At 41.1% G+C, this 27,666-nt stretch overlaps 1 protein-coding gene across 1 annotated transcript in view; it reads right to left on the minus strand.

Moving 5' to 3' along the window:
• npas3 (neuronal PAS domain protein 3) overlaps positions 1–27,666 on the minus strand; it is a 223,304-nt gene that overhangs the window by 124,254 nt on the left and 71,384 nt on the right. Inside the window, exon 3 of the mRNA XM_086151849.1 lies at positions 4,358–4,602. Coding sequence (XP_086007975.1) covers positions 4,358–4,602 — 245 coding nt within the window. The remainder of the gene's footprint in view (positions 1–4,357; positions 4,603–27,666) is intronic.

The raw sequence follows: 27,666 nt of genomic DNA on the forward strand, positions 1-27,666 counted from the left end.
ACTAAACTGCAGAAGAGCAACTGATGGGTCAATTACTGCAAAGTTCGAGGGGGGAGGAGAAAAAGGGGGGCAGCCGGAGCAAAGGAGGTGGAGGAGGAAGAGAGTGCAGAAAAGAAAAAGGAGGAAGAGAGGGAGCAGGAGGTCAGCTGACGAGGAGGGAGAAGGAAAAGGGGAGGACCGAATGAGACGATGGGAAGTAAAAGTTGGGGGGGATATGTCTTTGGGAGCAAGGGTTTGGAAGACAAAAGAAGACAGGATAAGAAAAAAGGAGGTGGAAGTTTGAGAAAAGGCAAGGAAGAAGCTGGTGGAGGGAGGAGGTCAGGTGATATGGAGGAAGGTGGGAGAAAGAAATATAAGTTGGGATAAGATGGGAGAAGCAGTAGAGGCAAAGTTGGAGCCAAAATAGAGGGTATTTAATGAAATACACCAAACAAAATACACCAAAAATACACCGAAACATAAAGAAAATAAAAGTAAAAATACAAAAAAAAAAAAAGAAATAAGAAACAATGCAGAGAAAACATGAAGAATGACACTCCAAAAGAAAAGCCTTGAAATTAGTAATATATCAATATATTATATCAATATATCAATGAATAATCTAAAAATATTGATCTGATACTCTACAGCAGGGGTGCCAAATATGTCACACGCGATCAAAGGTAATGTTGGTCGATCGCATGGCATTCAAAGTCTGTCATCCCTCCCCCCTACGGCAATTGCTAGTTGATTGAAATACAGGGGAGCCAGTCTGAGATCTCTTTTTCTGGCTAGAGACACCGCGCATGTGCAGTCAACCGCGTTGTTCCAGTGAGCTTACCAGAAAGTTAGCCTCTTAATTGATTTCTTCTAAAGAAAGGGAAAAACATGAGTGCGGGAGGACAATCAAGTAAGAAACCGAAAACTTGATGTAGAGGCGCACTTTCAGCGAGAGGTGAAGGGACCAAAATCACAGTTGTCTGTAAAGGAGACACTTTTCTCAGTGCTAATCTCAAAAACCCGAGACTGGCTACCAGCAGCTACTATCTGGACAACGCAGCTCTGGCTGATTCCACAAAGTACAAGTCATCAGAGTAAGGTAATGACCAAAAATGTACTCTGTTATAGTCTGCTGTAACGGTTCACACAGTTATGCAAGGTGCACAAATATTGTGTTGAGTATACTCAGTAGATATATCAATAAATATATATGCAGCATTTTAAGTACAGGTAGAGCATTTTTACATGGTCATTTAAAAAGTAGCTCACAAGGCGAAAAAGTGTGGGCACCCCTGCTATACCAATGCGCTCAACACCAGGGGGCATCTCGATTGAACGAGCACTGATTCCAAAACTGTTGCCACAGAGCGAGACAGTGAGGAGGAAAACACAAGTGAGGATATTTTTACTAACAGAACCACTATGGAGTCATCAAATACACACATACACATACGCACACACACACACACACACACACGCGCGTGCGCGCATACACACACACACACACACGCACGCACACACACACACACACACACACACACACACACACACACACACACACACACACACAGTCAACTGTCTTCATTACCTGAAGCGATGCAGAGCAGCTACAGAGGCCAGAATCAATAGCACTCTGCTGTATAACAACAAACACACACACACAGACACGGACACACATGGCAAACAATTACAAAGGGAAAAGTCACATGGGCATCGAGACAGACACAACATACACAGACACTGTCGTGCACATACGCACTCAAAAACAGAATTCTGCATGAGGATATTCATTCATTAGTCAGTCAATAGGAGATTCAGAACACACAAGTGTGCATTTAAATTGTGTCTATGTGGTCAAAGTGCATGTGTCTGTGTGTGTGTGTGGAGGGGGGTTGTCTGCATGTGTTGAATGTCTGTGTGGTTGTGTGTAAAGTCAATCTGATTAAATGGAATGTTATGCATGTGCATGTGCATGTGCATGCATGTGTGTGTGTGTGTGTGTGTGCGCGTGCACACAAGGTGAGAGCGCCCTCACGTTCTGTATGTTGGTGTGTATGTAGTCATAGTGAGTATGTGTTTCATCTCCTGTGTGTTTATAGGTGCCATTTATAAACATAACCATCAAATATAGGCAAGTCAAATGATGTCTTTTTAATGAGCATAGAGGTTATTTTTTATCATCATGTGACTTCTGTAGAAAACAAATTGCGTAAAACTGATGTCTGAATTATTCAGTACACTTTGGCTTCTTGATATTATTTGCTAGATAACGATTTCTTTATTTTTTTAATTTTGCTTCCTTTTATTGAATTCTGTTCAAAACTTTGGGGGGAAAACAAGCAACATGGATGACATATTGTAAAAATAGTCTCAAAATATTTAGACAATTTTTCTGTCAAAAAATATTTTTGATTGAATATTGAAAATTTTGACGATCTTTTATAATATTAAAATAAATTGGGGGATACTCTTGACTCTTGTTGTTGGGTTTGGTCTACACTATCTAAGACAGTAACAACACAATTCAGCAAGTGAACATACACACACACATACACACACATGCACGCACCCACACGCACACACAGTAATTCAGTGTATACATTTCAGGTCATTAAAATGCATGCACTCCTTCAAAGCCAGGACAACAATGATGCCATCTGCTGTTGTGTAGCAGCGGTATGTGCACACACACAAAGACACACACGCACACTCACAGGCACACACGCACACACACACATATACACACACACACACACACACACACGCACGTACTCACACACAGGCACGTACTCACACACAGTCAGAAAACCATGTACTTCTCTTGACACTAGCCAAACTACAGTGTTATTCTTTTGCAGCTCGATGTGCAATACATATCCCAGCTGCAATCTTTGCCCGCACACACACACACACACAAACACACTTTCATGTGTGGGTCATTCCTTCGAGCCCAAGCATTGCTGTTTTCTCTCCTGTTAAGTGCGTTGCTCTAAAGAGCCCATTTCAAAGGCAAATCCCACTCAGACTCACAAGTGTTCGCTTTTTTGTCCCCTTCTTCAGGCTCAAATTCATCAAAGCTTAATGTTCACACACCAAAATCACTTAACGCGCGCGCGTGTGTGTGTGTGTGTGTGTTCTAAAGGGCCAGATTTGCTGCTAGCGGAGAATGAAAGCAAGCGACGCTGTTGGGATATGCCGTTTAGTTGACAATTAAAAAAACATAGTTAAGACTTCAGTCCCAAGTTAGAATGAATGTGTGAATCCAATTATTAGCAGTACATGTGACACTCGTTTTCATTACTGTGATAGGAGTATGATATTTGCAAGCTATAGTTTATAGTGCAAGTTATAAATATATTGTAGTCATAGTAGTTGTAGTACTTTGTAATAGTTATATCCAATGGTCGTTAGGAATCGTTTAAAGTAGAAGTAGGGAGTTAGGAGTCAAGTATTCTAAATAAAGAAAACTGGTAGCAATAATGTTTCTTTGATGGAAGTTCTAGTACATCGCAGAAGCACTAGTACACAAAATGCTTAGTCTGCGAAAGGAGAGGTCATCGTATTCCCTCATTTAAGTTTGTCATCATCTGAAAAAAGTCTTAGTAGTAGTAATATTTGTAGTTGCAGTAGCAGTAGCAGTTAGACGTAGTAATAATATGTGGCAGTAGTAGTTGTGGTTAGTAGTAATGGTAAAATTGGTCATAAATACACTGGGAGTAAATTGCAGCACTCAGTAATAACTGCGGCTGTTGTTGTAGTTTTAAAAAGTATAGTCATTGCTGCACAAGTGAATCATGGAAGAGGAAAGTAATAGTGAAGTGGATTAAAGTCTTGGTTGTAGTAGTACGTGTTATGTGTGGCAGATGCTGGCAGTATCAGTATTAGAGGTGGAAATTGTCAAAGTGAAAAGCATCTAGAAGACGTAGTGGTAGCTGTATGTAATACTTTGTTGTGCAAAAGAGCAGTAGTGACACTTATTACTAGCTGGGTTTAGAAGTCAGCGGAAGTAATAGTATTGAGGAGTACTGCACGAGTAGGAGCCTTTAGTAGGTGATGGTAGAAGTTGGCAATACCAGTCAAAGTAATAGAAAGTAGCAAGATAAAGCAGTAATAGTAGCAGTAGATAGTATAAGTTAGGCGTTGTATTAGGAACCTGCAGTAGTGGCAGTTTAGTACCATCATCTCTGTATATCCAGTATCTGTCAGGTTGATTTTTACTTTTATTTCAGTGACGTCATCACTGGACTGAACCATTGTCCTTGTTGGAGGGGGGATTTCACACTGTTTCCCTGAATTGAGGTGTTTTTGTCTGGACACATGATGTCACCTGTCGTCCACCATGCCAGTTCCTGTCAGGCAATCGCAGGCGCCCTCTTACCTTTTACGGAGGTGTTTGGTGGCGGGCCCTCGATGCGCAGGTTCCATGGCGGGTCTCCCTGGTTGGCAAAGTCCCTCATCTTCAGGTAGCTGATGGTGAGGCGGATGATGGACGCCTTGTCCAGCTGGCTGGTAATGGCGCCGGGCAGCGGAAGCATCTTCGCCAGCTCATAAAACTCAAAGTTCTCCTTTCCCCGCCGCGATCTAGCCGCGTCCCGAGACTTCTCCTTCCTCAACGCCTGCAGCCTAGACAGAGGAGGTGGACCGTTTCAGTAATAACATAATCGATAAAATAGGCACAGTTTAATTTTTTAACCAATTGCACCCCAGAGTCCTTATATGAGGCAAAATATGCAAAATATGTTTTTAACAGCAGCACTTGGGAAGAAGAATAAAGTTACAAATAGCCTGTTACAAACTAAAATAAAACTCAACCTCTGACTATGGTGGAACAAAATCCAAATGCTTCTTTTTGTGTTCGCTTTTTTCTTTTAAACTAATCCTTATTGTAGCTCAGATTAGGAATGTTAGCTACGATGGACTGCTGAATCTAAGCTTCGGTGGACCACACGTCTCGTCGGTTGCCATCGGAGGACAGCAGGGCGAGTTTCAAAACAAAGCACTTGTTTTAAAGAGGGAGAACCGAGGGATGCCAAGATCAAAGCTTTGATCGCCCACGATCAATGACCCTGATTGATCAGCACGGCGAGATATTTCCTTCCGCCCTCCCATTGCTCAATCATCTCCTTCCTACCTGACTTTCCTGTCTCCTTTCCTTTCCTTCCTCCATCCTCTCCTTCATCTCCTTACCCTCCCTCCTTTCTTCCCTCTCTTTGTCTCCTCTCCCCCCCCTCCCTTCCTTCCTTCTTCCCCCACAGTCTCTTTCCACTCCATTATTTCATTTCAAAGAGCCGCTGTTTGTTCTCCCTCCTTCACCTTCAATGGCAGCGACGACCCTCGTCATCCTTGCACGCCAGCGTCTATTAGGTCGGCAATAAATCAGCGCACTTGCGCACATGCACACGGACTCGCGCATGCACGCAGACTCGAGCATGCACACGGGTGCACTCACATACCAGTAAAGACAGATTATTCATTTGCGACCGGAACAAAAAAAAGTGAAACAAGATAAAAGGGTGGATGGATGAAAGGAAGGAAAGGAAGTTAATAAATAATATTTCCAAATTATCAAAAAAAAGAAAAATAGAAGATCAATGGAAGAGTAGGAAATTAGTAAAATGATTTGACGATCTAAAAACCTTGATACTTCATAAAAAGCAATAGAAAACAAGTAAAAAACATGTTGTTACATAAATATATGCACTGTTATAAAGATGCCAAAATCTAATCATTTGATGAGGAATAAATTATTCTTGGTTCGCCGTGGATCTGTTGCAGACCTCTTGGGAGAATTTCAAGGACTGCTCAACGACTGTCAAAAATCTCTGCAAGACCTTCAAGGACGCAGGCTAGATCTTCAAGTATCTGTGGAAGACCCTCAATGATACCTTAAAATCTTGAAGGACACCCAGAGGACATTCGAGGAAATGTGGAAGACCTTCGAAGACCTGGGGAAAACCTTCATGGATAGATGGAAAACCATCAAGGACCCCCAGAAGACCTTAAAAGATCTCAAGAAGACATTTAAGGACCCCTGACTGGAAGTCCTTGGACCTGCTGCAGTGGATGAGTGAAGAACCAGCTGCGGGAATTTATCCAACTCTGAAAGGTTTACGTTGATGGGCAACAAATGAGCCTTTGTGTGTGTGTGTGTGTGTGTGTGTGTGTGTGTGTGTGTGTGTGTGTGTGTGCGTGCGCGCGTGTGTGTGTGTGTGTGGGCACGCGTGTTTGGAGGTGTGTTTGACCTTGACTCAAACAGACATATTCATCATGTCTCTGCAAGTCGATAATGCGACACTTGTAATGCATGTGCATTTATGTGACTGTGAGTGTGTGTGTGTGTGTGTGTGTATGTATGTGTGTGTGTGTGTGTGTGTGTGTGTGTGTGTGTGTGTGTGTGTGTGTGAGTGAGTGTGTTTGCACATGTCTCGTCTAAACATGAGATGAAACTTGTCGTAAAGTTCAGATGGGTGACTTGATGGTGTTTTAAAGAGCTCGTCGCAGCTGCCTGTGTGTGTGTGTGTGTCACATCGTAAAGTTCAGCGAGGTGGTCGATGGCTTTTTAAAAAGCTTGTCATCCTCGAAGCATGACGCGTGTGTGTGTGTGTGGGTGTTTGTGTGTGTGTGTGTGTCTGTAAGGCTTTATGGCATCTAGGAAGGTCTAGGTTTAACTTCCAGGTCAATTGGAGGTCAAACTGACCATCAGTCATATGACGGATTTATGTCACACACACACACACACACACACACACACACACACACACACACACACACACATACACACACACACACACACACACACACACACACACACACACACACACATACACACCACACAACTTTCCTTGCGTTTTCTGTGTTGGTATTATCTAATTACACAGCTATAAAGTATATTTATAGCCTATCTGGTGAATAAAACAATTGCATATATATGTATGTTAATAAAATATTTTTTTCAATATGTTTTCATTTGGGTGACATTTTGTCCGCATCCTTCGTTGTTCCCTCTCTTTTAAATTTTCGAAACTATTCAATAATAAATATTAAAATGATAACAGTTTAACTTGTCAGTGTGTTGATGAAACATCATCTTGTTTGTTTTGACTTTATTCTTGATTTAAAGATAACATATCTCCGAAGGAGTAAACTCTTCAGAAACATGGTGGGCTTTTATATGAAACCAAGGTTTTTTGGCACAAATTGTTGTTATTTCATATTACATAAATTAGGCTTGTCATCTTTACACACACACAAACATGGGGAAGATGGAATTGAGAAACCTAAAAAACATAAAAATTTGATGAAATGAACACCAGAAAGAAATCATTTTTTTAACTTTTGAAAGACAAAATCTGTAGGCCCAGGGAAGAAAATGAACATTTAATGGAATGAATGAAAAAAAACAACAAAGTAATATTACCTAACATATACCTAACCTAAAATATAAAAGAAATGGAAGAGAAACTCATTTCCTTTCTCCATCTATCCCGCCTTTTTTCTCTGTCTCTCTATCTCCCCCTCCTCCCTCTTTCCCTCTCTCCTTTTCTTTCTCACTCCATCTCTGCCTATCACCATCCCCCTCTTTCTCTCTCTCAATCCTGTCTTTCCTTCTTCCTCTTTCTCTCATTCCCATCTTGTTTGTCTTCCTCGCTCTCTATCGTTCCCTCTTTCTCTCGATTTCTCTATCGTCTACTTCCCCCGCTAGCCTTCCCTCAGCCCCTGGTTCGATATGGGATGAAAAACTTTTCTTCCTCAAAACAAAAAAAACATTTGAAAGAAAAAGAAGAAAGCATCATCTCTCTCGCTCTGCACTGGATTGCTAGCTCTTTCAATTCAGCCAATCAGATGACCCATAGCCCAGGTTCCGCCCTGTCAACTCTGAGCAGGACGGGTACCCAGGCGCGCACACACACACACACACACACACACACACACACACACACACACACACACACACACACACACACACAGACGGACACATGCATGCACGAACACACGCGACGCACACACCCACACACACACACAGACAAAGGCCCTTCAGGAGGAGGGTAATTGCTTCCATGGCGATGGAAAGGAAGGCAGAGAACAAGTGTCACTTTGGATTAAGCCCCGCCTGCTGACATCGCCATGGCGATGACACTACATATGCGAGTATGTGTGTTTGCCTGTGTGCGTGCATGTGTGTGTGTCCAATGATCAGCGTACTGAACGCCAAACCCAATAAACCTGCCGAGAAAAAGACGAAGAGGTCGAAAAGGGAGGATGAAAGAGGAGAAAGCGAAAAAATGAGTTGATCAATGAGCTCATGTATGACATCACAGTGACATATGTGTGACCTCTGACATTAAACTGTCAGGTCACTCACAGAATTTCTCTTAAAATGTTCATTTTAACAAAGAAAATTGTACTCATATTTCATGCCCAGTTTTATATGTAGTTGTATATGTATTTATATGTTGTATATATATAGCTTTTTATATATAGCTTCTCATTGTTTTTTTGAACATTTTTTTCTGTAATGTAGTTTCTTTGAAGATTTTTAGTTACTTGTAAATGTCATCAGAATATTTTTTTTTTTCAAATAATATTGATTAATATGATTTTTCTTATACTTTCTATGAGTGAGCCAAAGGTGTTTCCTCAATGATTATGTCATTGATTATCAGTCATTTATTTTTTTATATTTTGGTTACTTGTTGCAGCAAAATGTTTCCTTTTATAATTTCAACTGATTTTGTTTTTTTCTGCTATTTTTTTTTCTTCTTTTTTGCCGCTGAATTAAGCCTTAACTTCGGACTTTGAAGTCAGACAGAGACTCTAGAACCCGCTCGATCACTGTGCAATAGCAGAGCAGCACCCAAGGGTTATAGGACCTCCTGCTGAGATGAGGTTCAAGCCAATCGTATGCTACCAGGGGGATCAGGAGGGCAGGGGGGAGATGGTCAATCAGTGACCTGAATATTATCGATAAACTACCAAAAAAGGGCGAAAGAAAGGAACTACCTGAGAAAGAGGTCTTAAAATGTCAAGATCCCAATTAATCCATAATAATTACAACCTGAATGAAACACACGATGATATTTGGTGAAAAATAACTTGGACACAAATAATTAAATTCATAAACTACCTTAAAAACACTACTTAAAAAACAGATAAAAACATGAAAAAACTGCAGATTTCCCGAACAAGAAAAAAAGAACAACCAAATAATAAGAGATTACCTTGAAACTCAATTGCAATGATAAATTCCATCAGGGAGTGCTGTTAAACTACATCTAAAGAATATATTTAAAAATATATTTTTAATTTAAATGAAAAAAAAAACAGAAACATATGAACAAATAATCAAATAAATATAACAAATAAATGATGCAAGAGATGATGTAAAGGAATACATCTTCTTAGATAATCTGGTAATAGCACTCTGGATCTCCCATGAGGAGGCGCTATTGTAGTTGAAACATCTGCGTAATAAATACGTTCAACATCGCCTCACGTCATTTGGCGGATAAATACTTATCCCGCCGTTCCTCGCTGGGGCGACACGTGTCTCTTCATTTCCGCGGCGACCGTTATCTCCTTGACGAGGAAACAGTAATGGATGCGAAGACGCCGCGCAATTAAGCAAAGCTGCCTTTACTCATGCGATAATGAACATTACGGGGTAATAATCGCACGTTGGCGGGAAGAAGGCACGCGTATTAATTACTAAAGATTAATAGCAAAACATGCATCAATAGCCGAATACGACCAGAGGGAGAATAAAATAAATAAAATAAAAGCAGGGAAGCAAATGATCGGGCCAACAACATGAGTGATGGACATTCATTTGGAAAATATTTAGCAAGGCATAAACACCAGAGTAATTCTGGCATGGAAATAAACAAACGAATACAATTTATTTTATTCTCCAATAAATTAGCTAGCTGAAAACTATTTTCCAAAACAGAAGTAAAAAATATAAAGATAAAAAAATGTCAAAAAGTCAGCAAGAAATTAAAAAAGTAAATAAATAAATAAAACCAAGAAGAATCAGGAAATGTCCTTAATCAACAGGAAATTACCTAAAAATAATAAGATAATAATTATATTTTAAAAAAGGTAGAAGTGATTCAAAAAATCAACTGAAATGGATTTAACACTTGGTGAGAAGAAAATGTGAAAAATAAGAGTTAAAAAAAAGGCTAATCGGGTGTCAATTTGATTTTCTCCCAATCAAAGAAAAATAAAGGAGTAATGATCAAAAAATGATCCAAAATTTACTCAAAATAACAGGCCTTAGGAATTTACTGAATAAATCAATAAAAAATCACCAAAAACTTTAAGACATTTATTAAAAAGCATATAAACAAGCAAGGGGTTAAACCCTGAAAAACAGGAAATTGCCGAAAGGTGTTCCCTGCAAAATTATTTCAAAAGGAAAAAGGAACTGAAAATGAGGAAGCTTGACGAAAAACAATTTTCAAACATGGAAAGTAAAAATCAAAAACAATAAATTACAGCACTGGTCAAATCTCACGAGACCCCCATGACCCAGGTTTCCATGGGAACGGGTATTCATGACTGAGCACAAACTTGCGCCAACAACGTAAACAGATGTAAAAAAGAGCGAAATGAAAACAAATGAAAAACATGTAAACACATCGAGAACTTCTGAGATTTCAGACGACGCCATCAAGAAAAACAAAATAAAATGAATTATTTCTGTGAATTATAAAAGATTTGCCCGAATATTCTAATTTCCCCACAAGAAACCTCAACCACCACACTCGGATGTCCAGCCAACATTATGTCTGTGCTTCCAGTCAAAAAGCCGCATTGGGCCCAAAATGAAAAGTTGCGATTAAAAATTTAAATGGACATGTAGAGACATTTATTTTATTTTTATATATTCCTATTTCATTTTAATTCATTTTATCTTTTTTATTTTTTCCTTTTATTCTATTTTTTTTAGATTTTTCAAGAATATCCTTAATAGTCAATAGGAAATCACTTTTACTGAAAAAAATGTATGTTAAAATTTGATTTTTTTATGTTTGATTATCTTTCTATTTTTTTTTACTTTTTTTGATTGAGAGAGTTTTATTTTGAGATATTAACAAAATAAAAACTGCTTGATCGGTTGAAGTCCCCGAGTTATATGAAAGAGGCGAACAGAAGAGGTCAAAGGTCAGATGCATGAGAATGAGACAGACAGGAAGTGGATGATGACAAATGGCGGCGGGAGGGAAAGGAGGGATGATGAAAGAGGGATGCAAGATGGGAGGAAGGGGAGGAGGAGGTGACAGCTGCTGAGGGTGGGGTCGATAACCTTCACCTCCTCTGAACTGTCTCGCTCCCCCTCTCTTCTCCGGCGTTCCCCTCCTCTCTCTTCCCTTCCCATCCTTTTTGCCCCTCCTCTTTCCTCCTCCATCTCCCCCACTCCTGTCCTTTCTCTTCATCTCCACACCTCCATCACTTCTTCTCCCTTTCTTCTCCTCTCACTCCCCTCCTCCCCCCGTCTCCCTCCATTCCATCCACCTCTCGGTCCCTCCACAACCCGTCTCCAAATCTCCTGTCTCCCCTCCTTCCCCCTGGTTTTCCCTCCCCTCTCCTCCTTCTATCTGTTCTCCTCCCCTCTAACCCCTTGTCTTCCTTCTTCCCATCTCACCTCTTTCGATGTCCTCCTGCTCCCCATCCCTCTTCTCACCATCTGTCTTCCTCCCTCTCCATCCTGTCTTTTCTTCCATCTCCCCATCCGTCCCCCATCAAGTCCAGTCTTGCCTCCTTCCTCTCCTCTTCCAGACTGCCCCCCCCCCAGTCCATCTCCAACCCCTCCCTCCATCACCTTCTCCTTCCCCCCTCCACCTGTCTCTCTCATCCATTCACCTCCCCTCCTGTCCCCTCCCTCCTCCTCCTCCGGCTGCGTCTTCTCCTCTCGTTGTCTCCCTCACCCTCCCTCCAAAGCTGTCTCCGCTCCTCGCCTCCCTCCTGCGCCCCCCCTCATATGGCCCATCTATTTTCCTTCCTTTCCTCCCTCGCCCCGTATTCCTCCTTGATCCCCCTTCTTTCATCCTCACCTCCACCTCTCCCCCCTCCTGCTGTCTCCCCACCCCTCATCTCCTCCTCGTCCTCCTCCCATCGTATGTCCTGTCTTTCCCGTTTCCTTTCCTTGTCACTCTTCATCCCGTCTTTCCTCGTCGCCCCCCTCCTTCATCCTAACTTTCCTCCTCTCTCGGCCTCCACCCACCAGCCTCTCCCTCCGCCTCCCCCCGTCTCCCTCTCTCCCCCTCCCCTTCGGGCTCAGTGATGTGGAACAGTTCAGTATTAGCTCTGAAATTAGCAGCAGTCCCTCGTTAAAAAGTTGGCAGGCGCCGTGTGCACGCATACGCGCACACACACATGCAAACGTGCGCACACGCACCGGATTGCACACACACACACACATGGGTTGTTAATGGTATAAAAGCTGCTGCCACACCGGAGACAAAATTACTTGAGCTGCTCTTTCTCTTCATGTCTTTATCATTTCTTCTAGTTCCCTCCATCCCCTGTCCTCCTCATCCTTTTCCTCCTTTTTCTCTCCTTCATCACCTCCTCGCTCCCCAGCCTGCCTCCCCGAACCAACTTCTCTCCCATCCTCTTTTAACCTTCAAACAAAGAGACAACTCTCTCCTCTTCCTCTTCATCGTTGGCCGGGAGCCAATGAAGAGAAAGAGTCGTCCTCCCCCGGCGGCCTCTTACGCCTCCTTCCTCGTTCCCCTCATTGTCCCCTCCTGTCTTCTTATATCTCTTTTTTAACCTGCGCCCTCCTTTTCCTTCCCGAGTCCGACCCCTGAAGACCACTCCTCGATCCAAACACCTCACGTTTCGCACAGCAGGAGGCGATGTCTCCGCGAACGAGCCATCAAGTGTAATATTCTAAAAAAAAAAGTGATTTCGAACAATTTAACTTGGGTGTTATAACTTAATTTCAAATAGATACTTCACATTACAAAATACAATATTTTATTGTAAGAATATTTTTACAAATTTCTTGGTCATTTGTCCCACATTTCAATAAAAAAAGTTAATCAAGAGAGAGAAGAATGATAAAAATTGAAATAGATGAGGTGAGGAATATTATGATTAATATTCCCCACCTCATCAATTTCATTGTTATTGTTATTGTTATTAATATTTTTCTCATGTTATTGGTAATGTTTTTATTGTTTTTAATCCACTTAATTTTGATTATATAATGATTTTGATTCATTATCTCTCAACAGTATTATTCAACTAGATTATATGAACTGCAACTGATAAAAATGTTTTTTAACTCTGTCGCCTCATCCTCATCCTGTTCCTCCTCCTCCTCCGCTGATCCCTCAATTCAATTTGACTTGACGACAAAGAGAAGGGAAGACTGTAAACCGCGTTAATCCCGACAGGAAACGGCGTAATCTGGTTAAACGCTGGGAGTCAGCTGCATCTTTTCTTCCTCCCATCGTCATGGAAACCTTTCCCTCAAATTAAAAAAAACGCTCAACTCTGTAGATGGAAGCCTAAAGCAGACAACCAGTAAGTTGGAACTCATTTTTTTTAAAAAGAGGATGATTTTTTTTTTTTTTTTTACCAACCTTTTGTTTTTTTTTTAATAAAAACTAAAACATAAAAGTCAAAACTTGCTCAAAGACGCTGTTAGTTTTAAAGGTGGAAGTAAAATTTGGTTAGAATATGAGCTGAAGAAAAAACACAATTCATCTGAGTGCTGATTAAAAGGGAAATTAATATCAATGGGAAGTTAAGTGGAAATTGTAATTACCTGCTAATCAATCAACTATCGGCACACAAAAACACACACAAATACACAAACACACACACACACACACACACACATATATACACACATTTTGGATCCTCAGGAATCAATAAAGGATTCTGTTTCTGATGTACAGTTACACCTTAATAATCAGAAATTAATTAATATTTTGCTAAACATAACTGCACTGAAAAAAGTACTAAAAATAAAAAATAAATAACTTGTCAAAATTACTCAATCTGCTTGTGATAACAGAAAATAAATCTAAAGTCAATATTATAAGTCATTATTCATACATTTGAAGTTACGAGGAACGGATACATTTCTTGTGAATTTGTTTCTAAATTATGTGAAAGAGGTAAAAAAAATTGAAGTGAATAAGCCTGTTAAAAAAACAATAACAAAAAAGATCAGAATAACATTGAATCAAATTGAAATAAGAATTTGTTTGAAAGAAATTTAGGAGTATGAAGAAAAACTTGGATTTGTGAAAAACCCTTGGAAATAAATAAATAAATAACAAATGTTTTTTTTCCCTTATTTTGTCCATATTCAAAGTTTCTTTTAAATTCTTTTGAAAATAAATAAATTACAATTGACGTCACACTTTAGAGGTGAAAGTTGTGTGCTACTCAGTATGTACCATTACTCAGTAAACCAAACATGCACACAGCAGACACAAAGCGGACACGCATTCAATCACATATGCGCGCCCGCACACACACACACACAAACACAAAAACAGCAGTCCAGCGACCTGTAGCTCCATTAACAAGGCCGAAGCATCACAGGCCAGAACCATGTCGGAGGGATGTCTGCGTGTGTGTGTGTGTTCCAGGTGTGTGAACGAGAACCAAAGAGGTATTTTGGCAGTACATCACACACGCAGACACACACAGACACACGGCATGGTGTGTAATCTCTCTGCAGGCCTCTGAGCTCCGCAGCGCTAATTAGTTTGGCAACAGAGTCGGAACAACATACCTTTGGCCCCAAACACACACTCACACACACACATGCACCAACACAAAAACAAGACCAATATCACGGAAACAATTTGAAAAATAATCCAGAAATGTACTTTTTTGTTTTTAAGCAATGCAATATTTTTTCAATTAATGTTTCCTGTTGCAAAAAAAGGAAAAATCTGAGAATGACATATGGATTAAACCTCTGAATCCACAATCAACTGAATGCAACATATTAAAATAAGTCCAACTCACTGTCTGACTTATTTGCACCTCTAAAAGGCAGTTAAGGCAACCCCTTGAATAGAGTAACAAAACACATAACACTGTCATTTCATTAAAAAGACAAAATAAAATGCTCGATTCTTATTAAGTTTGACTCCTTGTCTTCATCTTACCTATTAGCACCTGCTAGGGACAGCACCTTTTTTTAACGTCTTGACTGTAGTCTTAAATTCTGGCATAAGATTAGCCAAGATGCTAACAATGGCCAAGTACCTGTTTGAGGACAAAGGGACTGAATAGCGTGGTGATACCTCGTGGAGCAGGTGTTGCTTGTCCACTGGTTGATGTGGTAAGTGGAAGAGAACACTTTAACAATTCCAGTAAATAACTGAACCCGTTGTCCTCGTATGAGGACGTTCCTTTTTTTTCCCCCAAACATCTTAATATTCTGGGACACAAGTATCACAGAGAACGATGAGAGGCTTCAGTTAATAAAACTCAAAGACAAAAAGCGGCCTGATGTACCAGAGGAAGGAGCAGGAGAGCTGATTGGTCTAAAGCCACGAAGTGATAAGACGTGCGCTCACACACACACACACACACACACACACACACACACACACACACACACACACACACACACACACACACATACACACACAAACATTCCTATATAGGCTCTGTTAAATTACAGCCAGGAACAGAACGAGATATCATTCTACCTCCCGTGTGTGTCCCTATGCATGTCTGTGTGTGTGTGTGTGTGTGTGTGTGTGTGTGTGTGTGTGTGTGTGTGTGTGTGTGTGTGTTGTGTGTGTGTGTCTGTGTGGGTGTTTGTGGACAATATGAATAGTGATTAGAAGTTCTGATAAGAAACACTTCCTCTTCGCACTGGCTTTTATCGCTTGCAAACACACACATGCATGCACGCACGCACGCACGCACACACACACACACACACACACACACACAAACATAAACACACACACACACACACACACACACACACACATACTCCTGACTGCATTGTCGTTCTATTGCAGCTCATAAAAAGATATGGTGAACCGAAACAAGAAGAGAAACAGATTCTGGCTGCAGACAGACATGCTGTCGCTTTAAAATATTCTTCATGTTTTTTTCGACATCACTTAAGAGCCCTGTTGAGAAAATTACTTTAACAATTGGCATGTTCTAAAACTTAGTTGGTTTCTGGATGTCTTTTTGTGTGTCATTGCAATAAAATAAAATGAAAATATTCACTAACAATAAATATATATTGTGACGGACACTAAAGGGTGTGGCCTCTCACCCCACGGGACTAAGGGCTGGGGGGCGTGGTTAAACCGGGAATATATGGATAATCCCGGATGTTCAAGGTTATTGTTGTTTGATGGTATTTCTGTATTGAATGCAGCCTCAAGCTGGCACTGGCCAGTGTCTCCCAGAGCCAGCCTCAGGGGGGCACGGAGCAGTGTCTCCCTGAGCCGATCCCAAGCCCGAATAAATGCAGCGGGTTGCCTCAGGAAGGGCATCCGGCGTAAAACTTTTGCCAAAACCAAGCATGCAAATCGACCATGATAACCAGATCATACCTCATTGGTCGAGGACCAGGTTAACAACGACCGCCATTGGTACCGATTACCTACAGAGTACCGGTGGAAATTGGGCTACTGTAGGTCAAATGAGAGGAGGAAGACCCGTTTTGAAGTAGACAGGATGAGGAAAGGAAAGAGCCTGGGACTGAGAGTAGGGACTTTGAATATCGGGACTATGACAGGAAAAGGTAGAGAGTTGGTCGACATGATGCAGAGAAGGAAGGTGGATATACTGTGTGTCCAGGAGACCAGGTGGAAACGTAGTAAGGCTGGAAGCTCAGGAGCAGGCTTTAAGTTGTACTATCATGGTACTGACAAGAAGAGAAATGGAGTAGGAGTTATCTTGAAGGAGGAGTTAGTTAGGAACGTTCTGGAGGTGAAAAGAATGTCATATAGACTTATGAGTCTGAAACTGGACATTGAAGGTGTGATGAAATGAGACAGTGGTAATTGATGCAGACTTCAATGGATATGTTGGTGAAGGCAATAGAAGGGATGAAGAAGTGATGGGCAGATTTGGTATCCAGGATAGGAACGCAGAGGGACAGATGGTGGTAGACTTTCCAAAAAGGATGGAAATGCTGTACTGAACTCCTTTTTCAAGAAAAAACAGGAACATAGGGTAACTTACAAGAGCAGAGGTAGGAGCACACAGGTAGACTACATCTTGTATACACGAGGTAACCTGAAAGAGATCAGTGACTGCAAAGTAATTATAGGTGAGACTGTAGCCAGATAGCATAGGATGGTGGTTTGTAGGATGACTCTGGTGACAAGGAAGATCAAGATGACAAAGGCAGAGCAGAGGACAAAGTGGTTGAAGCTGAAAAGGGAGGATTGTTGTATAGTTTTCAGGGAGGAGTTGAGAAAGGGTCTGGGTGGTCAGGGAGAGCTTCCAGATGATTGGACAACAACAGCTAATGTTATCAGGGAGACAGGTAGAAGAGTACTCGGTGCATCATCAGGAAGGAAAGTAGATAAGGAGACTTGGTGGTGGAATGCGGAAGTGCAAGAGCATACACAGAGAAAGTGGTTATCACAGAAAAAGTGGGATGCGTGGCGTACAATGACCTGTATGCTCTGTTGGACAGTAAGGGGAGTGAGAATGATCTATACAGGTTGGCAAAACAGAGAGATAATGATGAAAAGGATGTACAACAGGTCCTGGTAATTAAGAATAGAGAGGGAAATGTATTGACAGATGCTAGAAGAGTGATGGGAAGATGGAAAGAGTACTTTGAAGAGCTGATCAATGTGGAAAATGAAAGAGAGGCAAGGGTAGAAGAGGTGACTATTGTAAACCACAAAGTGGCTAAAATTAGTAAAAGTGAAGTGAGGAAGGCATTGAAGAGGATGAAGAGTGGAAAGGCAGTTGGTCCTGATGATGTACCTTTGGAGGTGAGGAAGTGTCTAGGAGAGGCAGCGGTAGAGTTTCGGACTCGATTATTCAACAGGATCTTAGTGAGTGAAAAGATGCCTGAAGAATGGAAACGAAGCGTGATGGTGCCTATTTTTAAGAATAAGGGGGGATGTGCAGTATTGTGGCAACTATAGAGGGATAAAGTTGATGAGCCATACAATGAAGTTATGGGAAAGAGTGGTGGAAACTAGACTGAGAGCAGGAGTCAGCATTTGTGAACAGCAGTATGGCTTCATGCCTAGAAAGAGTACTGCAGATGCAGTATTTGATTTGAGAATGGTAGTAGAGAGGTACAGAGAAGGCCAGAGGGAGCTGCATTGTGTTTCTGTAGACCTAAAAAGCATAAGACAGGGTGCCAAGGGAGGAGCTCGGGTATTGTAAGAGGAAGTCTGGAGTGGCAGAGAAGTATGTTAGACTGGTGCAAGACATGTATGCTTGCTGCGAGACAGTGGTAAGGTGTGCTGTTGGGGTAACAGAAAAGTTCAAGGTGGAGGTGGGACTCCATCAGGGATCAGTTCTAAGCCCCCTCTTGTTTGCAGTGGTGATGGATAGGCTGACAGATGATGTTAGACAGGAATCTCCATGGACCATGACGTTTGCAGATGACATTGTGATCTATGGTGAGAGCAGAAAACAGGGAGAGGAAAATCTAGGGGTAGAGGTGTACGCTGGAAAGGAGGGGAATGAAAGTTAGGCGCAGCAAGACAGAATATATGTGTGTGAATGAGAGGAACTCGGGTGGAACGTTGAGGCTACAGGGAGTGGAGATCAAGAAGCTGGAGGATTTCAGGTACTTTGGGTCAATTGTCCAGAGCAACGGAGAGTGTGGAAAAAAGATGAAGAGACGGGTTCAAGCAGTTTGGAATGGGTGGAGAAAAGTGTCAGGGGTACTATGTGATAGAAAACTATCGGCCAGAATGAAAGGAAAGGTGTTCAAGACAGTGATGACACCAGAAATGCTTAATGGCCTAGAAGCAGGTACAGTGACTAAAAGAACGGAGGCAGAACTAGAGGTTGCAGAGATGAAGATGTTGAGGTTCTCTTTGGAGTGACCAGGATGGATAGGATCAAGAATGAGTCTATCAGAGGAACAGCACACGTTAGATGTTTTGGAAAGAAGGTCAGAGACGCCAGACTGAGATGGTTCGGTCATGTACAAAGGAGGGATAGTGAGTATATTGGTAGACGGTTGCTGAAATTGGAGCTGCCAGGCAGGCGGTCTAGAGGAAGACCAAAGAAATGATTTATGGACGTAGTGAGAGTGGATATGAAGGTAGTTGGTCTGAGAGAGGAGGATACAAAGAATAGGTTTAGATGGAGAAAGTTGATTCGCTGTAGCAACCCCTGAAGGGAAAAGCCAAAAAAAGAAGAAGGACAATATGGGCAATCCCGGATGTTCAAGATTATTGTTGTTGGTTGGTGTTTCTGTATTAAAGTATTAAACTCCTCCACATCTCCGCCATTGTTTCCTTGTTGAAACACCACAATATCATGTAATGCTATTTTAAAACAATGCATGAATTAGACTCAAATTTCCAAAAGGAGGGACATACTCAAATGGAAAGTAATCATGAAAAAAAGGGAAAATAGGAAGAGGGAAGAAGGAGACAAAGACGAGATCAAGGGTATGAAGGGAGGATCGAGGAGGGTGGATGAAGGAATGAATGAAAGAAGGATGACGGAGATGTGGATAGACTGTCTCTCGATTGATATTTATATTCTTTTACCCTGCTGTGACAAAAGAATTTTCCCTATGGGGATCAATAAAGTTTATCTTATCTTATCTTGTCTTGACTTAGATGAGGATGTTGACTCTTGGTCTTTTGTTGTGAAAGACAGCTTCATTAGCTTTAATTGTGTGTGCGTGTGTGTGCGTGTGTGTGTGTTTGTGTCTGTGCGTATGTGCAAAATATTAAGTGCAGCCGAATGCATCTTTGCTTTTAATCTAAAATGACAATAAACTATGTAAAATAAGTTAAAAATGAAAAACAAATGGTAATAAACATGGAAATTATTGGGGGAAATTGCATGAATACCTGCCTGACAAATCTGACAAAAGAAATCCTTGAAACCTGAGTAATAATTGTGTTCTGGTGAGACTTTAAAGTGTACAACAGACTCAAAAACAGATGTATAAGCAGGTTTATGTGTCATCTCTAGGAGGGGACAGGATTCTGACAACTTAAATGTTCACTATGACTTCTTCATCACTGCAGACTTGCTCCCGACTGACCTACACACACACGCACACACACACATAGACGCAGGTCCATCTGGCCATAGACGTGTGTGTGTGTGTGCATGTGTGTACGTAAAGCTCGTCCTTGAATTAGGACATGATGGTCAAACTGTGTGTAAAATGTGAAGAGACAGGTGAGTGTGTGTGTGCTCACATACAACTGAACGTCCCATCAGCAAAGCATCTGTGATCCGGGCGTCCTGAGGGAGTTCCCACGGCAACCGGCAACCGGACAGGTTTATGCACCCGCCGGCAGAACAATGGTGGAGAGGACGAGAGACAGCGAACACAACGGAGGGGAGAGAAACAAAGATGGGGGGGTCTTTTGTCCAGAGATGATGAAGAGTCCTGAGCAGATGGGTGTGTGTGTGTGTGTGTGTGTGTGTGTGTGTGTGTGTGTGCGTGCGTGCGTGCATGTGTGCGTGTGCCAGCTACAGGTTGGATCCCTGAACAGGTGTTTCAATGTGTGTGTGGTTTATATTCATATCTGACATTGTTTCAGTTACTAAGTTTCGATGTTCCATTAATTTAGTGAAATTTGTGTACAAGGTTTAGATAGTACTGTCTATATACAATGTTCAAAGAGTACTATATTGTGTGTTAAAATATGAATAGTTTTGTACTGTGTTTAATGGTATGGTTAAATGCAAAACACCGAGTTGAAGTATTATAGTTCAATGCATTAAAGTGTGCTTCACCACGACTGGATATCATATAGTGTCTTTTGTATTAAATACATACAATACATACATACATACAAATATATCATAATAACAATATAATCTGAGATACAAGGTGTGATTGGTGCCGCTAAATGTGCAAGACACTACCTGACCAGTACTACCTGTCTGTGGGGAATGAGACAGGATTTAACAAGTTAGTCATTCACACCTACAGACAATTAAACTCTTCAATGTGATAAAAAGGAGAACCAAGGGGGGGGGGGGGGGGCCTGAAGAGAACACACAGGGAGAAACCATTGGGAAAATCACATTACAACCTGGACCTGAACTGTAGCATAAACTTTCTAACCACTTTTTTCGGACTTTGGGAGGAAGATGGAGAACCTAGAGAGAACCCAGGAAGGAGAACATGGAGACTCCAAACAAGCAAAACCCAGTCAAATCCACAACCTGGAACCTGCACCGTCCATGCTGTGAGGAACGCTCTCTCAAACTTTTTATGATGAAATAATACCGATAAACCCCAGACCAGCAAACTTTTCCTCGTAAAAACGCCAGTCTGGTTTTCTCCGGCTCTTCTCGCCCTCTTGTCCCTGTAAAGTGCTTCTGTAAACGCTGGACTGTGTGAAAAGCCACGCAAAGATGCAATTAACTTAATAAGATGACTTTACGGACTCAGGTGGACTCTCAACTTCTCCATCCAATCAAGCGACTGGGTCCACTCTGGCCCTCCGTCCTCCTGTACCGAACCAATTAGCAAATGACCAATAACAAGCACAACATGGCGTAAATCATTAGCTGGCCTGCATTTTAATCCGCCTCGCCCATTTAACTGGGTAGTTAAACACCTTGGTTGGTCCCCCCCCAAGGCCGCCACGTGTTTCCAATCCAGTTTAATGCAACTCATGGCTTGGCATAAGACTTAAGTGGGAGTCTGCTAATTGAAGGACAAGTTGCGAGCATCGGACATTGATCTACCTGGAAGTGGAAAGCTTTCAGACATCAGAAACTACAATTGTAGTTTTTAAATCGACAAAGAAATTTTGAACTAATCTCGGCAAGACATTCCCAAAAGATAAACAATGCAAGCTCAGCGTAAAAAAAAGAAGTCCAAGAATCTGAGATAAATTTGAAATTCGTGAAATTTCATCATCGATGCCAATTTGAAATAGCATCCATGTCACATTTAGCTCAGAATAGGGTTAACATTGGTTAGACATTGATTTATTGTCAGAGGGACACAAATTAATGTGACAAAGATCTCAGTTGTGTGTCATCTGAAAAAAATATTCCAATTTATTAACATAGTTTTAACCAGCAAAGTTATGCAGTAAAACTGCTGAAAATGCTGCTAATACTGTTCAAAGCTGGCCTAGAAGTATCAATGGTGGTTTTACAGGATTTCACTGCGGCTGTGTTGATACGTGACCTTAAATCCTTCAAATTGTGAATGGAGTTCTGTATGGAACCGCTATCTGGCTGCACGGAGCTTTTAGCGGCTATTATTCAGCCATTAACCCTCGCCTGGCGCCGCTCCTCGGCTTATTATCTGGGCTCGGCTTTGCCGCTCGGCTCGATCTCAGAGAGGGATTGGCAGGCTAAATCTCCTCCCTGCGGCAAGTGGACCAGAACCGCAGAAATAGGCTGTGACGCTGCCGGACGCCCGAGAGAGATACAGCAGTAAAAAGGGGAGGGAGAGAGAGTCTTTAAATGCACGTTTCTATCTGCGACTTTCCTTCCAGAGATAGACGGCGAACCAATCTGAGACACTTTCACACTTGAATCTCCACGAAAAACGTGGCGACAGCCATCTTTGTCTTGCCTCCTCCCTACCCCCTTCTCCCGTCGAGGAAGCGCGTCTCTCCTAAACCGCTTCATGACTTGACAGGAAGGCGCAAATATTAACAGAGGAAACAAAGTGATCCGGAACACTGCTAGCGGCTGCTTTGAACTACAGATTCTGCAAAGACGTATTTGGCGCGTTTTAACCGGCCATAAAAATCATTGATAAAGTTGGGGTTTCAACAAAAACAACCAGCTCGGCTAACTTTTAGCAGGAGTGCAGTGGGTTGGAAGTCAAGGGGCAGCTTGCTATAAGAAGAATCCATATTCTCCCTCTTCCTCCCACTGTCGAAGAACAGGCTGTAGGTTCATTGGAGATTCATTGGAGACAAAATTGTCCGCAGGTGTAAAAGAATGAGTAAATGGTTGATGACTCCACGGTATATCTGGACATGTGATTGACAGGTGACCCGTTCAGGTTAAGCCTTACCTCTAGCCCATGTACTGGCTATGATTAGCTTCAGCCCTCAGGTCAGCCCCATATCTACAACAAGAATAGAAAGCGTGTCTCTCCTAAACCGCTTCACAATAATGATGGAGGAAAAATTATTTTTGAGGTTTTCAGTTCAACACTGATATTTAGTGCCCTTTCACCCCTTAACTCTCAGGTAAGAGGTACCTTTCCAATGTTCAATTAACAGTTTGCCAACTTAGAACGTGGGAGTCTGTGAAGATGATCCAGCATCTTCCTGTTGATGAATTACAAACTTGTTTGACCTACAATGGATGTCCTGTCAGAAACTCAGACACTGAACTTATGTCTATCAGATGGCGCCGTCAACAAAGTGAAATCTGAAGTCTCTAAAACATTACTAGTATTTCTTCATTTTGTTTGTTTTGACGAGGACGCTAAGTAGCGCCCAGAAGCGGTGACACTCAGGGCGATCTCAAACATCAACTTTCAAAAATTACCCTAACACTAATGGCTAAGGTTTAGAAAGAATACACAAATACATGATGGGGAGTTTTTTTTTAAAGATAGAAAATAGATAAAACAGGATTTTTATGGTTCGGGAACAAATGGGTTTGTCAGCAAGGCAAAAAACAAAAGAGCATGACATATTGTTGGGCAATTTCTTCAGGATGATTACATTTTTTTTTGTTAATTTTGTTGAATTAATTGATTTGTTGTTTGTTCTTTTTCTTGAAATAATTCATTGAGATATAATTTAAGAGAGCCAGAAAAAAAGCATCCATTAAGGAAGAAAAGAATATCAGACAATCAGGATAGTTATTTCCAGAAAAAGTGTTTATGTTTTATTTCTTCTGCATGTTTTTCAGATCAGATCTAATTCAATTATATGATTTGAAGTTATTTAGGGCAAATTTTGCTGTTTTTGGTCTCAGTTAGAAACTACAGGTTGTTTTTGTTGATGAGGCTGTAAGATGACTGACATACACATACACACAGATAAATGGAGAGGCAAAAGACAACTCACAACTGTCCTGTCTATCTCTTCACATGTGTGTTTGTGTGTGTGTGTGTGTGTGTGTGTGTGTGTGTGTGTGTGTGTGTGTGTGTGTGTGTGTCCCAGGCAACAATCAAACCCTGTCTCGGAGACAAAGAATCATGTTGGATGTTTGACGTCTGACCTCCTAGGGGCATTGAAACTCCTCAAACTGATGATCAAATTTACACAAATAAAGAATTGGAATCAAATAAATTGATCTCTCTGTGGCTCTTGATCCACATATGAGCACGACATACATTTGACAACTGTCTGAAACTTTTGTCCTGCCAGTGTTGCAAACATGCTGTTTTCAGGAAGGATTTATTTGAGAACACTGGGAGCTGCTGGTCATTTTTATGGAACCATAAATTCATGCCGTTATTCTCCAAAACATCGTTAAATCATATCTTCACTCGAAATAAAGTATCAGAAATGATTTGTCCATTGTAACGGTGACCAAAGACAACCGGTGTGTTGTTTAGTTATTGCCATTTATTCTACATTTCATCCTAGCTCTCTTTAGAAGCACACACACACACACGCACACACACAAAAAAAAAAACCACACGCAAATTCACAAATTACCCTGTATTTAAAGTCACACTAAAATAAATCAACATGAACGAAGAGTTTAGGCTTCTTTTTTTTTCATTTAACGACCAAACAATTAAATGTAAATAATTCAAGAAACGATCCGTAAAATTCTGCTCTAATTAAGATTTCATCGCTCAGCCAGTGTATGTGTGCGTATGCTGTACATTACAATGTGTAAGTGCCTCTGTGCTTCTACATAGAAATGAATGTGTGAAAATAAAATATGCTGTATATTTCAGTGTGTGTGTGTGTGTGTGTGTTTGTGTGTTTGTGTGTGTAAGCGCACATATGCATGCTCTCACATGTACGCGTGTGTTTGACTGTAGGTGTCTACAAGTGTGTGAATGTTCCTTCATTACTCCCCGTGTGCATAATATATGTTTGGGTGTCAGCGTGTGTGTGCATGCCTTTGCATGTATGTGTGTGTCCATCTGCGTTTGTGTGAGTGTATGTTTCAATCTGTGTGTATGTGTGTGTGTGCCTGCATGCGTGCGTGCATGTGTGTGTGTGTGTGTGTGTGTGTGTGTGAGCGTGATGTAGTTAATATTTCACTCGAACCTCACAGGCGAGTGTGAGTTTATTAATTATGGCTGAAATGTGAAGCAAAAGACGCTCATGAATATCAGAAGCTGCTGCAGGTTGTCAATCTCACTCACTCACACACACACACACACACACACACACAAATGCCCGCGCTGAATATAAAGCCATTGTTAGTACTTTGCAGGATTTCTCTTTTCTTTTTTCTTTCTTTCTAATTTTTTTGTCATGACATCTCTATCACATTTACTTTTTCTGTTTTATCACTTGCAGATTTTATCTCCTTTTCAAAAACATTTCCCATATTACAACCTGATTTTAAAAAAGTAGAAAGGAATCCATAACAAAAGGTAAAGCAAACATACTTTAAAGATTTCATTCATTCATTCATACACTCACCAGGGTTCACCCTGAACCAGTCGCCAGTGGACCACAGGGCCAAATACAGAGACAAACATGAAGTCTCTCATTCATACATCCATGCAATTTATGGTGTCTTGTCAAACAACAGCATTTTTTAGGAATGATGGAGGAAAGAGGAAAACCTGGAGGAAATCCACGCAGACACAGGGAGAGCATGCCAACTCCACTGAGACAGGCTCCCTGTCAGAATGGGAGCAGGGACCTTCTTGCTTTGGAATTGATAACCACTGCACCGTGCACCCAATGACAAACAGGCCAAATACTGTGCCTTTTTCATTTATGTAATAGTAGTAACAATGTGATGACACATACATGACAAGCAACATCCAGCAATAGATTTGATGGCTTTTTGTTTCAGTTATTTACCACCAGTTTCTGTCTAGTTCAAGGGTTATCTTTGTTAGAAATAAGCTGTCATAACCAAGGCAGAAAAGGTTTAAAACAAAAAATAAGTACTTAAGAAATTTGCAAGACATTATGTATTTAAAAAAGCAGTAATCAGCTAAAACCTTCCCAGCTCTTTACTCTGACTGCATGGGTTAAAAAAGGCCTCATATTGCCTCTTTCTTTTTTTTATTGTGTTCGGACGCAGCTTCAACCCATAAACCTGCAGCGCTGTTCGAAAACCAACCGCAGGACACGAATCAATTCATCCACTTCCCTTAAAGCCTTGAAAATAAAAGCTTAAAGAGCCTCTCGCGCTGCCAGAGTCCAAGGCGTCAAAACATCAAATTACCCACAAAGTGAGGCAGAGAAAATAAAAAGTGATTTATTCTTCCAGGAAAGTAAATATGATGCGACTCTTTACAGCTGACAGGAAGTCAAGCGACTGCTTGTGGGAGGAATAAAAAAAGGGAAACAAACCACAGAAGAATTAAGGCAAAGAAGAACCAACGGAATTACAAGCAAACGAACACCCCCTCAATTATCAGAAACAAATTACTCAGAAATCATCAAGAAATAGACGAAAAAATACGAGTAGTAAAAAAAATTTTAACCAGAAAATATGGCATGATTTTGGACAATGATAAGGATGAAAAAAAACCACAATGTCACCTACAAAGTCAACATTAAATGAAATTATTGATCAATCATGCAAAAGAGAAAAAAAAAACAAAGAATCTTATTTAAAGTGAGCATGATTTGAAAGAAAATTGAATAATGATGAAAGAGAATCATCAATGAGTTGGGGGGGAGGTTGTGTACAAATCTTAAAAAAAAATTCAAAAAAATATCACAAATTTGCAAAAAAAATTGGAAATCCCGTTAAAATAAGAAGCTTAAAACCTCCACAGAAATTAACAAATAAATAAAAGCAAAATTGTCCCAAAAATATTTTAGTAGACTTAAAAGACTGAAAGACATTATCTCAAATTATGGATACAGGTATTTCAAAACTAGCATAAATGACAAAAAAAAAACTCTAGTGAAATTGAAAAAAAAAAAAAACTTTAAATTACCCACATATCAATGACTAATATATAAAAATTATGAATGTATGGTGGCATGTCGACATGTGTGTGTGTGTGTGTGTGTGTGTGTGTATGTGTGTGTGTGTGTGTGTGAATGCACGCACGCCTCGGCAGATCCTCAGCAATGTGAGACATAAAAGTTCCTTCTCTCTCCTGGAAACTGAAAGTGATTCCGTCTCTCCGACACTTAAAATACCCAGGAAACAAAATGGAGGCAAACGGAGGCTTTGTTTCATGTGCGCTGCGTCTCTCCGGTGTCTCCCCGTCCTCGGGGAAGGGTGGGTTGGAGGGGGGTGAGGGGCATCACCGCGGTAACAAGCTGGAAAAGTGCCCGAGGCAAAAGCGAGCAGTGGCTCAGAGGTGAAGACGAGGTGAAAGTCAGATCTCGATGGCAAAAAAAAAAAAAAAAAGGGAAGGAAAAATAAATAAAAACACCGCTGTCGTAGGTGGGTTGCTGT

This window comes from Fistularia commersonii, chromosome 1 (assembly GCF_037954325.1).
Source record: "Fistularia commersonii isolate RoL2024-O1a breed Wild chromosome 1, RoL_Fcom_v1.0, whole genome shotgun sequence".
In the NCBI taxonomy this organism is placed as follows: Eukaryota; Metazoa; Chordata; class Actinopteri; order Syngnathiformes; family Fistulariidae; genus Fistularia; species Fistularia commersonii.